A 13,499-nucleotide genomic window follows, 5' to 3' on the forward strand; every position below is an offset into this window, starting at 1 on the left:
ATATAGCAGTGAAACAAGAAAGACTACCTGCCCTCTTGGGACCTTCCATTACAGTGCAGGGAGAGTGCAATAAAAAAGCAAATCAAGTATGTATTCTGTTTGATGGTATGCAGCATTAGGGGGTAGAGTTTGCGGATGGTTTTAATTTAAGTAGCAGGATCAGGGAATGGTTCAATGAGAAGGTGGCATTTGAGCCAAGCTCTGGAGGAGGTGGGAAGCCAGCTGTCAGGAAACCTGGAGAAGCCTATTCCAGGCAGAGGAAACAGCCACTGCAAAGACCCTAACAGAAGTGGCCAGTCTGGCTGGAGAGGACTGAGAGTGGGGACAGACTGGCTTGAGGCTAAAGAGGTAATGGGCAGTGGGAGAGAGATCAATTAAAGTGCTTGGATTTGGATTCCGAGCAAGATGGGAAGCCTTTGGAGGTTTTGAACAGAGGAGTCACATGATCTTAGATCTCACAAAGGTGTCTGCCTCTCGTGTTCAAATAGACTGTAGGAAAGGGGCAGAGTGGATGCAGTTGACCAGCTGGACAGCCACTGCATTACCATAATCCAGGCAAGGGCAAGGGCTCCTGGCAGCCTAGACAGGGCTGTGGCAGTGGGGATGGGAGGAGTGGTTGGAGTCTGGATATCTTTGAAGGAATAGCTGAGAGGATTTGCTGATGGACAGGATGCAGAGGGTAAGAAAGGGGGTGGAGTAGAGGAAGCCCTGAGTTTTCTGACACAACGCTATGCTCCACACAGGGCAGCCACTTGCAAACTCTGAGTGGACAACTATCACTTGTCGTTGTTGCTGATGGCAGTCTTCCAGCATGGCTGTCGCCCAACTGAAGTGCTCCTGTCTCTTGCCTCAACTTTTATCCTCTTCTACTTCAACTTCTCTCCCCATTTCCATGTCTCATGGTGCAGCCAGACTGGCCTTCCTTAACAGAGTTAGAGCACATCACCCCCACTTCTTAAAAGCCTGACCTTTCTTATGAGACAAATCCCCTTATCTCCATGGAGTTAGTCCTTCAATACATACCTGCGTGCGCACTGTGTGCCAGACTGTGCAAAAGGTAGGCTCTGCACCTGTCCCTCCCTCTAGACCCAGCCCCACAGCACTTCTCCAAGCCCAAAACTCTTGGTTGCTTCTGGAATTGACCCTGCACAGTGACACCTATGTCCTTTTGCTCATGCCATTCCCACTGTTTAGAAATTCTCACTCCTTTCCTCACCTGTCAATACCATTCACTGCCCAGAGCCCACCGCAGGCGGGCAGCGCCTCCTCCACGTAGCCCGCCCTGCATCTTCCTTCCAGAGGGGCTGCTCCTCTTGCTGGCCTCCCACAGCAGCCCTGCCTGAACTGAACAGCTTCTCAAGGAGGCTGGACTTGCACCCCAATCCTGTTCTGCATTGTCACCCATATTGGATTAGGATCTGCGCCTTGTCCAGCTGGGTCTGGTCCACTTCACAGAACATCTCCCCCAGGCAGCCCGAACTAGCTTGTCATTCATTGGCTTTTGTAGAGCAGACCAAAGGTTCCGGAAGCCATAGGGTCTCAAAGGCTAGGAATTGTCCAGTTCCATCTGATATCCAGGAGGGAAATACAGCCCATGGGGCATGGAACTGGGAAGATGGCGCAGAACACTGGTGTCCATGAGAGGGACCCACAGCAACCTTGCTAACAAGTAATGCCTAACAGTTATTCAGCCCTTCCAGATACCAGGTGCTGTGCTAAGTATTTTATATGTTCAGCCATTTAATCCTCACAATAACTCACCTCTTAGATGAGAAAACAGGCCCAAACAGGTGAAACTCCCAGCCAGTAAGTAGCAGAGCCAGGCTTCAGATCCAGTTAATCTGGTTTCAACGTCCATGCTCTATCTTAGCAACATCCATGTTCTATCTTAGCAACTACACCATTGTGACTAAATATGAAATATAACTGTGCCCAGAACTAGCTGCCCTGATGGCAACATGTGAGTCGGGCTCTCTCTAATCTGTGACCATTTAAAAATTATTCATCAAAGGTAAAACCTAAAATTAGGACATGGTTCAATATACTGTGAGTTCATCACTGATTCTTTTATTCATAATTTTCTCTCTAATAGGGAATCATGTCCTAGTCTAGGCTCCTTGAGTGATGAGGGTTTGGTACCTCCTCAAAGCCACCCATGGATCAATAACAGCTCTTGTTTAAATCACAGATAGATAGCACAATCTCTTCCTCATTAATCACGGATTCTGCATTTATAAATTCACCTGCTTGCTAAAATGTCCTTATAACCCCCAAATCGATACTGGTGGCACTTTCATGGTCACACACAGGCAGGCACAGCGCAGGGGAAGCTGGATTTGCATGATGGGCACGTTCCATCTGAGATCCGGCGAGGCAACCTTGTCTTCTTGTTTCATCTCTCATGCTAACAAGTGTCCTCTTTGTGGTCTATTTAGTGCCATGTGTTCTGCATTTTTATGCTTTTTGTGGTGATGTCACTGTTTAGAGTGATCCCAAGAGCAGCACTGCTGTCTGTCGCTCCTGGGCTAAGCAGGCTGTGCTGTGCCTTATGGGGAAGGCGCCTGTGTGAGACAAGCTTGGGTGAGGCAGGAGCTGCAGTGCTGCTGGCCATGCATTCGGTGTTGAGAAATCCACAAAATAGCACGTTCAGAAGAAGGAGAAGGCAATTGGCCGATTCATACGTGAGGCTGTGATGGAAAGGGCTAAAGTAATACCTATTGTGTGGGATGGAACCATGGAAGTCTCTTTCAACAGAAACCCACACATAAAAGAAGGGTGATGAAAATGTTGTGGCCAGAGTTTTGCAAGAACCTAACCCAGTATTTCCCCTTTGAGTGATGACCCTGTATTCTCTAATTCAGCATTCGTGGGGGCTTTATCAGAAGCAACTGCCAGGACTACCGAAAATAACTGTGGACACACAGAGGGAAATGCATGCACTTCAAATTGAAATATATCGACATGTAATTTTATATAGATAATATATGTATTTCAATCTGAGTGAAGATTTCTTCCTTTCCTCATCACCTGACCAGTGTCAGCCTCTGCCTGAAGTTCTACCCCTGGGTCACAGAGACCTACCCCCTTAAGTTAGGACCCTGAGTATGTGCAGCCATGCCGGTCTGTGGTACTGGTCTCACCCCCAGACAGGCAGAGTTGGGGACGTGGATGTGGCTTGGGAGGGAATCACAGGCACTGCACTTCTCTCTCCCCCAGAGTCACTCCTTGTTGGCCACCGTGATTGATGGAGTGCTGCTGCCGAAAACACCTGAAGAGCTTCAAGCTGAAAGGAACTTCCACACTATCCCCTACATGGTCGGAATTAACAAGCAGGAGTTTGGCTGGATGTTGCCAATGGTGAGAAGGCGCAAGCCTCTTGGAGGGACTCACCCACCGCCATCAGCCCTCCTGTCTCTAGTCCCAGAAGTGCTTCCCTCTCCAAGCCGCACTCTGAGTCCTGAGCAGCTGTGCCCTTCAGCAGGAGTTAGTTACCATTTCCACGGAAATCTCCTCCAGGAGGGCACAGTCGTCACTGGGATATCAGGGCCCTGGGATCCCCTCTCCCCAGACTCTCTGATTGTCTTCCTATTGAAGAATCCTGAAGTGTCTTTGCTGGGAGGGCAAGTAGAGAAAATAACTGTGCAGATGGGAAAACTGAGGGAGCCTAGAAGGGGGAAGGAGTTGAGGAGTCCGGAGAGGCAGTTGGGGGCTTCCTGGCTTCCCACCTCGGGTTGGGTATGCATACTTCCCCCACAAATCACTCATACTCTTCATCACCTCATTGAAAATATCCAAAGAAAGTGGCTTCTTCTTGAGTTACCATTGACTTCTAGGGAACAGCAGACATCAGGGTCTACTAGAGAGTAGAGGGTCAGAGGAAGATGAGGATGGAAAAGCTACCTAATCGGGTGCTATGCTCAATACCTGGTAACAAAATAATCTATACAGCAAACTCCAGAGACCCAAATTACCCATGATCAAACCTGCACAGGTACCCCCAAACCTAAAAGAAAAGTTGGAAACAAATAAATGGAAAAAGTAATTGAGTGCTAAAAGTAAAGAAGGGTTCTCCTTCCTGTTGAAGATAAACAAAACTGACCCTGGTTAAAGCAGTAGGATGGTTTATTCAGTAATATGATTGCAATATGGGAAATAGTCCAGCGTGGACTGGACTCACATCCCCAAAACAAAAGCCTGGTCATGTTTCATAGGCCCGGTGTGCCAAGGGAAACACAGTGTGGTGTGTGCGTGTGTGTTTGTGTGTGTGGCTGAGATCCCTATGGTGGTCAGTGACATGGAGAGGCAAGGTGTCTGCCAGGCCAGTGTGGAACACAGGGCTCTGGGGAAGAGGCTTGGTTCATGTGACTAGACTGCCTGGATGTCTTCATCCTGGCTCACCTGGGGCAGAAACAAACTTCTCTTGTCTTCAGCAGAGGAAGCCATGCATTAGACCGCAGGAAGAACCCACTGAAGTCAGGCTCTACTCTTTCCAGAAGGACTGGGAAGATCAAGAGTGAGCTCCCTGAATGTTTGCATTGCAAAGAGAAGGCTCTCAGGTCCTCATGGAAACGGGGTTGGGTGGTAGATTCACATCCCAAAGGGCAGAGAAAGTGTTTATCATTGCAGGCTTCCAAAGTAACTGCTCTAGTTGGGTTCAGGGGCCTGTCTGCTTCTCTCTAGGTTTTGGCTGGAGCAGAGTAAATTATCCTGGCAGGGTTGAGCCTTCCCAGGCAGGTATGTTAAGGATACTAGGGTCATTCTAGGGACACAGCATTAAGCCGCTAGAAGCAATGCCAGAGATTGGTCGAGTCTCTGAGTGCAGAGGTTTGGGAAGAGTTGTTATGTGAGTAGAGATGTGCAGTTCGCCCCTCAGAAGGATTTCGGAGGTTATACCAAAGACCAAAGCCATGAAGGCAGGATCTAAGGCTTTCAGTGTCATCTGTGACAGGTGGGGGTACTTGGGAGGTCTGTGTCCTCTTCCCCAGAGCCCTGTGTTCCACACTGGCCTGGAAGCCACCTTGCCTCTCCATGTCACTGACCACTGTAGGGATCTCAGCCACACACACACACAAACACACACACACACACACACACACACACACTGCAAAACACTGCCACAGGTTCTCCGAAAATTTTTTTTCTTTTGGTAATCTTTGCAATGCTTGAGTTTCTGGATATAAGCCCATTTGATTCATTGATTTTGCCCATTTCAGTAAAGACCCATGCCCTTAAAAGCCCCCATAATTAGAGGACTTTCAGACTGCATTGGTTTGTTTGGTTGGTCAGTTTGTTTCTTCTCATTAATTCCCAATGATTCATAAATGCTTAACTTTTTTTTTTTTTTAACAGTTTATGGGCTATCCACTCTCCGAAGGGAAACTGGACCAGAAGACAGCCATGTCACTCTTGTGGAAGTCCTATCCCTTTTTTGTAAGAGTCTAGGAATCATGGGAATTGGCTGAGACCCAGAGAGGAACAAGGACTTGCCCAAATCATAGAGCAATTAAATGGCAGAACGAAGACTGGGGCCTCAGGGTTTCCCCCATCTTTCCACTTTTCCCACTTCACTTTCCACCCTAGTGGGGAGTTGCACAGGGCTTGTGGGGTTCACCATTGAGGCAGGCTTTCCTGGTGGGCTGGAGAAGCTACATCGCTCACCAAGGGGATGGTGGTCACTTTTTGATCTATTTCAGTACATTGCTAAGGAACTGATTCCAGAAGCCATTGAGAAGTACTTAGGAGGAACAGACGACCCTGTCAAAAAGAAAGACCTGTTCCTGGACTTGTTAGCAGATGTGATGTTTGGTGTCCCATCTGTGATTGTGGCCCGGAACCACAGAGGTGAATCCCAGAGGTCGAACAGGGGAGGGACACAAACCCCACCAGCTTCTGTATCTGACCCACCTACCTCCCAGCATAGACAGACATGGAAAGAGCTGAGGGTTAGGCCTCAAAGGCTGATTCCATATGGCATGGAGTGAGGTGCTGTCTTATTTTGGTTTATGCCAGTGGAAGACTGTGAGAAAAAAAATCCAGAGGCAAGTGGTTTTTTAAGGTGATGATCCCAGATAACAGCAGTAGGGAAGTGGGGAAGTGAGAGAGGAAGGAGATGGAATCCAATCCATGATGCGTTGCCAAGGGAGTATCCACTGTGGACAACTGGAGCTGGGAAACTCAAGGAAACACCGAGAATACAGCGCTCAGGGGCACCCATCTGAGTGGCAAGGGAGCCGGGTATTTATTCACCAGCTTCCACTGGTCATTGGTTGAAGGCTCTTGCAAGGATTTGTTTATTCCCTGTGACTTTGACCTGCTGCACACAAGGGCGGAGTAGTCTCTTGTGACCAGACAAAGGCCTCAGGCCGGCAGCTGCAGATGCTGGAGGTGGAAGTCAGGCTGGCATGCCCAGGAAGAGGTGATATGGGTGAGACACTGACAGCATCTGCTGCAAGGGCTCCATGCCTGCTGTTATCATGGGACATAGGGCTGCTGTAGGACAAGTACTGAAAGATGAATCGTGGAAGGTTTTTAGGTCCAAGCTGGCTGCAAACAAGTTTGTTAAGTATTGGAGCTGGATAAAAAGTGGGAGTCCTGCATGGGATCCAGAGGATTGTCCAGGACCAAGAAGGCCAGAGAGAGGAGCTGGGGCGGTTGTGGGGGAGGTGGTCTGGAGAATGGCAATGTCTGAGGCTGGCTTTTGTGCATCTCAGTGCGTGCAGTAGCATGCAAGCACAGGGCAAGGGCAGGGTCTATGCAGGACCTTCTACCACTGACCCAAGGCTGTGTGGGTGGGGCATGATGTTAGGGATGCATGAGCTCACGGAGAGAGGAGTCTCTGTTCCTGGGTGCCAGCTAGAGGAGGCTCACAGGATTATTTTTCTTCCAGCTCTCATTCGCCTAGTCTGCAAGCCAGGAAATGTCCTCTCTCTAATCATGCTGGAAGGGTTTTTAAATTTAGAACTTCATAAGCATGATAAAAACTAGCTAACGCTTAACTAGCAGGTGCCCAGACACACAATTGCACAGGAAGGGGCATGTGCTTATAACCCTCATTTCTTCACAGGGTCCTGATAAAAACCTTTAACCAAGACCACTGGAGTTGAATCTGTTCTTTCTTAAACTTGCCCTTGCCCCATGCGCTGCATGTGATTTATATATAGTGTTCCCGTCTCCATCTTCTGATGGTTTGAGCAATACTGAACTTCTGTTTTTCATCTCATTTCCCATGACTTTAAGTTCAGGGTTTTTTTTTTGCCAGGACTACACAGATTTTATCAACTTTCACTTACTGTTGTCTCACTCTTTTTGATAAAAATAACATTTCTGAATATAAAATTAATATGTTAAATTATAGAAAGTTTCAAAAATATGGAAACACAGAAAGAAGAAACGAGGTATCACTCGTAATTCCACCACCTGGAGGCAAGTGGTATAAATTTTTTGTGTTTTTGTCTGAAGATTTTCCATGTCTCATATACTTTAAAAATCAATTTTATATTTTACTTTTGTTCCCAGAACACTATGTTGTGAGGATTTTCTGAATGTTGATACAAACTCATCAAAGCATTCCTTATTCCATGAAATGGCTGTATTAAATAGACTTTAATATTCCTGTCCTATTAGATGTTTAGCCTGGCTGCTCACATTCTGATGCACAATAACACTGAGCTCAGCCTAATGTGCATAAGTCCCTAATCACAGGTCTAATAATTTTCTTAGGATCATTTTTAGAAGTGCATAACTAGGTTGGACAACAGAAACGTTTTAGAACTTTGGACAAATATTGCAAAATTGCATTCCATTGCATAAGAATGTGGATTTCTTTATTCTCTTTCTCATTTGGGATGCTAAGGTTAAAAATTAACATAACACTGCCAGTTTCATAAGCCTTCCCCACCAACAAGAAGCACATCAGCCTGTTTTAATCTGCATGTCCTCCATGACTAGCCCTCTCATTGTCTCTGCTTCTCTTATTGTGCCTATTTGTCATTACCCAAATCTGTGCGCTACTTTCCTCTGAAGACTTGTGTTGTGATTGTAAGAATTGTATAAATATCAATGGCTTTAGCCAAAGAGTTTTACAAAGTACATTTTGGGCAGCATGCTGCCTATAATAAGTTCTATCATTCACAAAAGCTCTTTCTTCTATGGTTGGCTCTGAGTTTCTTTGGAAAATGTTCGAGCGGCAAAGGCAAGGTCAAACCCTCCTTTTAGCAAGTTTTGCTTGACCTTGAAGCAGCCATTTAACAGTTGGATTGCAGAGCCACAGAAGGATGGCATCTTTCCAGGTGTGCTTCCTGCTGAGCCGAGGGTGCAGTGAAGGATGCTGACAAAGATGAGTAAATAGATTATTCTTCATTCTCACATTGAAATGACATGTGCGGGTGGGGCATGAGGTTAGGGATGCGTGAGCTCCCATTGTTAAATCCTTTTGTGGATGAATTTTTAATGATGTTAAGAAATGATGGCTAGAGGTGGTGGTTCTTGCTAACACTCTCAGCATTTTGGGAGGCTGAGGTGGGAGGATTACGAGAGCCTAGGATTTCAGGATCAGCCTGGGCAACATAGTGAGACCCTGTCTCTACAAAAAAATTTAAAAGGGAAATGATTATAGTGCACTACAAAATACCATATATAATATCATCCCAAGTTTATATACATAAAAGAGAGATAAGCTAAAATAAAAAAGCAGCAGTCTCTGAGTGGTAGAGTTATTTTAAATTTGATTGTTAAAATTGATTTTTAAATTATAAAGGATAAGGAAAAATTTTAGAAGGAAATACAAAAAATGCATAGCCCTTGCCTCAGGTAGTAGAATTATGAGTGATATCTAGTTTTGCTTTACTCGTCTCCATATTTTTGTTTCTTGTAATTATTCCTAATTGTTTTTATTTTATTTTCCAACTTTCTTACTGTACCCAAAGGGGAAGACATTGTAAATTTTCTCCACTAGCCTGGCATTGCCCTGACTCTTTCCTTCTTAGTGTCACTTCTCAGTGGGTATCACGACCAGTGCAAAGTGCTGAGGCACAGGGACAGGAGGCCCATGAGGTAACCCTGAAGGGGCAGTGATCTGTGGCTCCAATGAGCCAATCATTGGGAAACTGGCATCATCTTGGGGCTGAGACAGGAGAGCTTTGTTGGTGGGAGAGGAGGGCAGAGCAGAAGGAGAGAGGGCAGGAGAGAGGCAAGGTCACCCTTGCTCAGCCCCTTCTTTTCTCTGCCAGGACTTTACTGCCTTAACACCCTAACAGTCCCTGGCCAGGCAGGCAGCAAGACACATGGGGATAGTGAGCTATAAAGCAGTGAGTGCTGCAGATTCCTGAGACACAAGAGGCAGATTGTTCCCTCTCTGCATATGTTTGTATTTAAATAGCCTCACGTTCAGACAAGCAACTTGGATTTGCTTCAGTCTTCTCAGGATGGGTGAGAAAAACCCTGCAAATGCTCAAACCGAGGCAGAACAGAAGACATCTGTCAGGGTGGAGATGGTGCCCAAGTGAATGAAGTCTATTATCAATGCATTACATCCAGTGTAACCAGATGTAGAGAGATTGTCTTGTGTGAGAATGCACCAGCAGACAAAGGGGTTTACGAGGCAGCGTCAGTGTCCCTGCACTGGCAGTTATTTTAAATGAATTGACCCAGGGTTTCCATATTCATTCGTTAAACATTTGTTCATTGAACAAATATTTGGCTCAAATTCTGCTTCCACCTCAGACAGCTATGCAGTCCGGAGCACATAACAGAGCTTTCCTGTGACTCTGTTTCTCTACTGTGCTGACAGCCAGAGGTTTCCTGCAGAGCTGGAGACCTTGGTAGCCTCCAGGTGTGTGTCTGGCAACATGAACTGTGCATGAATCCTTGTCTTCTCAGATGCTGGAGCACTCACCTACGTGTATGAGTTTCAGTACCGTCCAAGCTTCTCATCAGACATGAAACCCAAGACAGTGATAGGAGACCATGGGGATGAGCTCTTCTCCGTCTTTGGGGCCCCATTTTTAAAAGGTAATGGCTCCTTGCTGTCCCTGAGCTTGGAGTTAGGAGACCTGGGTTCCAGTGTTGGTGTGGTGGCCTTCAGCAAGTTTCTTCTCTCCTGGTCTTAGTTTCCTGATTATGTATAAGAGGGTTGAATGTCACTGGGTTGTCCGCCGGCTTCCTCCCACTCTAACACATGTGAGGGGGGATGTGTATTCATGTGCCCTCTGCACAGACACTCAGAATCCTGCTCTGTGACATCCACAAGACAGGTTTGTGGGGGAGTGTCTCCTGCAGGATTCACTATGACAGGGTTGAATGTCATTGGGTTGTCCCCCCGCCTCCTCCCGCTCTAACACACCTGAGGGAGGATGTGTATTCGTGTGCCCTCTGCCACAGACACTCAGAATCCTGGGCTGTGTCATCAACATGACAGGCGGTGGGACACATGCAGGGCCCTGCTCTAGGTTGAGAAGCCACCAATCAATTTTCCTCTCCCAAGAGCGCTGAGAAAGTGAGTGAAGGTGAGGTTAGAATTGGTGTTAACACTGAGTCAGGTCTAATGTGTGTCTGTTTGTCTTTCTGTCTGTCTCTAACAAAAACTCATAAACCTTCACATTAAATACATTTAATAATTGTTAATTTAGAATTCACAGGATGTGTGAATTTGGAATAGGAGAAGAGAATTTATTTTTGATATGGTTTATAGTCAGCAAGGTGGCCATCCCACAGGCTGGGAAGGTGCCTCTGGCCAAGCCCAGACACAGGCTTGTTGAGGAAGGAGGGGTTGGGTAGGAGCTTTATGTGAACGGATTTGCTAAACATACATGTTCAACAGGTTACGGGGGAGCAATGGATATTCATGAAGACAGTCCTGACACATGTGTATTAAACAAACATTCATGTAACATGGCCCATGTTCACCTGGTGGTGGACACCTAATATTTAAATGTATTACAATTATGGCCTATAAGTCCAAAGGTCTTCTCAGGACACTGAAGCTCAGCAAGCGAGCAGCCTCTGTACACCGGCCAGGTCCAGTCCATGGTTGGTGATGTTCTTATCTGGAGAAAGTTACTGAAATCAGTCTCTTATGCAATCAAAGTGGTAGTTAAGTCTGGCGAGTCAGGGTTCTGTTTGTCTGCGTATCCCAGCTGCAGCCGTTGTTACTGTTTTCATTTTGCTTAACTCCAGGCCAGTGCTGGTTTAGCTGCTAGAGAAAGAGAAGCACCTCGTGGCAGTGAGAACAAAGTGGATTCTTTAAGGGTAAAGACGTAGGCCTGAATCCTTGCCCGACGTGGCCTTAGGTCTCGTTTTTAATTTGGTGTCTTATTGCCACAAAGAGTGTGTTCTGTCAGAATGATGACCTTTATTTTATTGCTGATGCTGGTCTGGTGGTGTCTAAACCACAAAAGGGAGGGAGTATTATGAGGCATGTCTGACCTCCTGTCTGTTCCCAGGCAGGAACAGAGTTGAAGGTTTTTCGGGGCTCCCCTTAGCCCAGAGAGGGTCTGTTCAGTCAGTTGGGGGTGTTAGGATTTTAGTTTTAGTTTACATTATACAATATTTTAAAAAATCCTTTCACAATGTCTTCTAAGTCTTAACTCTCAGTAGTTACAGATCAGATGGGACTCACCCCATGGCTGCTCAGAATGCACCAGAGCCTCTGGGCATCTCACTGTGCATGCTTAGGCGCCTTGAGGCTCTGTTGTTTTTCAGAATGTGAATTGTGGGTGCGTGCCGGGGAAGGAGAAAAGACCCAAGAGAGAGCAACCCTGGGAGGTGGTGCTGATGTAGAGGAAACCCTGGGGTGGGGCATTTCCTGTGAGCAGGAAGGAGGCAGGTGAGGGTCACAGGAGACAAAGGCAGCCAGCCAATGGAATGACGCATGCCCATTGCTGAGCCCTAGGTCAGATACGCTCAAAGGTAATGTACACACAAGTCCACCACTATCTTCTAAAAGTGCAGACTTTGGCTCAGTGTGTGTGGACCATGCACCAAGACTGTTTAGAGCAGACCTGCAGGTCCACAGACCACACTTTGAGTAACAAACGCTTTTCTTCTTTTTCCCCACAGAGGGTGCCTCAGAAGAGGAGATCAGACTTAGCAAGATGGTGATGAAATTCTGGGCCAACTTTGCTCGAAATGGGTGAGGCTCTTGGCAAAGACAGAGAACAGCTGGTGAGGGTTGGGGGCGGGGCATGCCTATTGGGAAGGGGCAGCTTCTAAGGTTCTAGTGATCAAACTTCTGACCCTGTGACCATAGCACTCTGACAATGAGAGCTCTCTACAAATGGAGAGGCTGCCCCAGGAGATAGTGAGCTCTCCATCTCTGGAGGTATACAACCCCCTTGACAGAGATAACTTGGGCATCCTCGCACATCTAAGAAGATTGCTGGAAACACACAGCAGCTTTGGGGCAATTCTATTTGATTCTGTTTCCAGAAACCCCAATGGGGAAGGGCTGCCCCACTGGCCAGAGTACAACCAGAAGGAAGTGTATCTGCAAATTGGTGCCAACACCCAGGTGGCCCAGAAGCTGAAGGACAAAGAAGTAGCTTTCTGGACCAACCTCTTTGCCAAGAAGGCACTGGAGAAACCACCCCACACAGAACATGTAGAGCTGTGAATGAAGATCCAGCCAGCCTTGGGAGTCTGGAGGAGCAAAGACTGGGGTCTTTTAAGAAAGGGATTGCCGGTTCAGAAGGCATCTTACCATGGATGGGGAATTGTCTGGTGGTGGGGTGCAGGGGACAGAGGCCATGAAGGAGCAAGTTTTGTATTTGTGACCTCAGCTTTGGGAATAAAGGATCTTTTGAAGGCCAAATTGGTGCTTATGTCTTGTTCTGGAGATTAATACTTTGTCCTCAGAGACAGAATGATGACGAAAGAGGCAATGTGAGAAGGAAGGTGGCTTTGCTGGGGATGGCCTGGCCTCAGGATGAGCAGAGTCCAGAGGGCTGGATCATGGACAGTGCTCAGGGGAGTTCTGGGTCTGCTGAACGTTTCTGCGCCCCCAACAATTTCCAACAGTACGAGTTGGGATGGCCAGAGTGCAGCATCCCTACCCTCTATTTGGAGCTGCCCATGGAAATGGAAGTGGCCCAGGCTGAGAATGGGTCCTGTTCAGGGAAGAGGGAGACATGCTGTGCTGATCCCGTGGCACTGTTGCATGGCACTTACTGACCGTTGCACAGGCCTGCAACACCTTTCTGAGTATGTACACTAGCCTCCCATACCCCTCCATGAGGCTGTCTCTTCCAACAACTGGTCTAAACTCCTTCTGTAGCCTGGACCACTTCTGGTGTGGGCAGTGACCACCTTGGAGTAATTCTCCAGAGGGTCACCCTAAACTGTGTCTTTCAGAATCCCATGGGTGATTTCTGGATTCTGTTACTATGTAGAAAGCTCTAAAGCATGTCATTCCCGCCTTATCAGCAAGAGGAAGCTGGATTGTCCTTAAAATCATAACTTTTCCTGCACCAAAGAGCTGAAGTTGCAAGGCACATGGTTCCCTTGAA

The 13,499-nt window shown here is 47.0% G+C and overlaps 1 protein-coding gene across 2 annotated transcripts in view; it reads left to right on the forward strand.

The window, feature by feature from the left end:
* CES1 (carboxylesterase 1) overlaps positions 1–12,805 on the forward strand; it is a 30,464-nt gene extending 17,659 nt beyond the window's left edge. For both annotated transcript variants that reach the window (XM_030796899.1, XM_030796893.1), the window contains exons 9-14: positions 3,217–3,357; positions 5,350–5,430; positions 5,694–5,841; positions 9,877–10,008; positions 12,055–12,127; positions 12,424–12,805. In XM_030796899.1, coding sequence (XP_030652759.1) covers positions 3,217–3,357; positions 5,350–5,430; positions 5,694–5,841; positions 9,877–10,008; positions 12,055–12,127; positions 12,424–12,607 — 759 coding nt within the window. In that variant the 3' untranslated portion in view covers positions 12,608–12,805. The remainder of the gene's footprint in view (positions 1–3,216; positions 3,358–5,349; positions 5,431–5,693; positions 5,842–9,876; positions 10,009–12,054; positions 12,128–12,423) is intronic.
* Positions 12,806–13,499: the final 694 nt, after the last annotated feature.

The sequence above is a fragment of the Nomascus leucogenys genome, chromosome 2, assembly GCF_006542625.1.
Source record: "Nomascus leucogenys isolate Asia chromosome 2, Asia_NLE_v1, whole genome shotgun sequence".
NCBI classification, from domain to species: Eukaryota; Metazoa; Chordata; class Mammalia; order Primates; family Hylobatidae; genus Nomascus; species Nomascus leucogenys.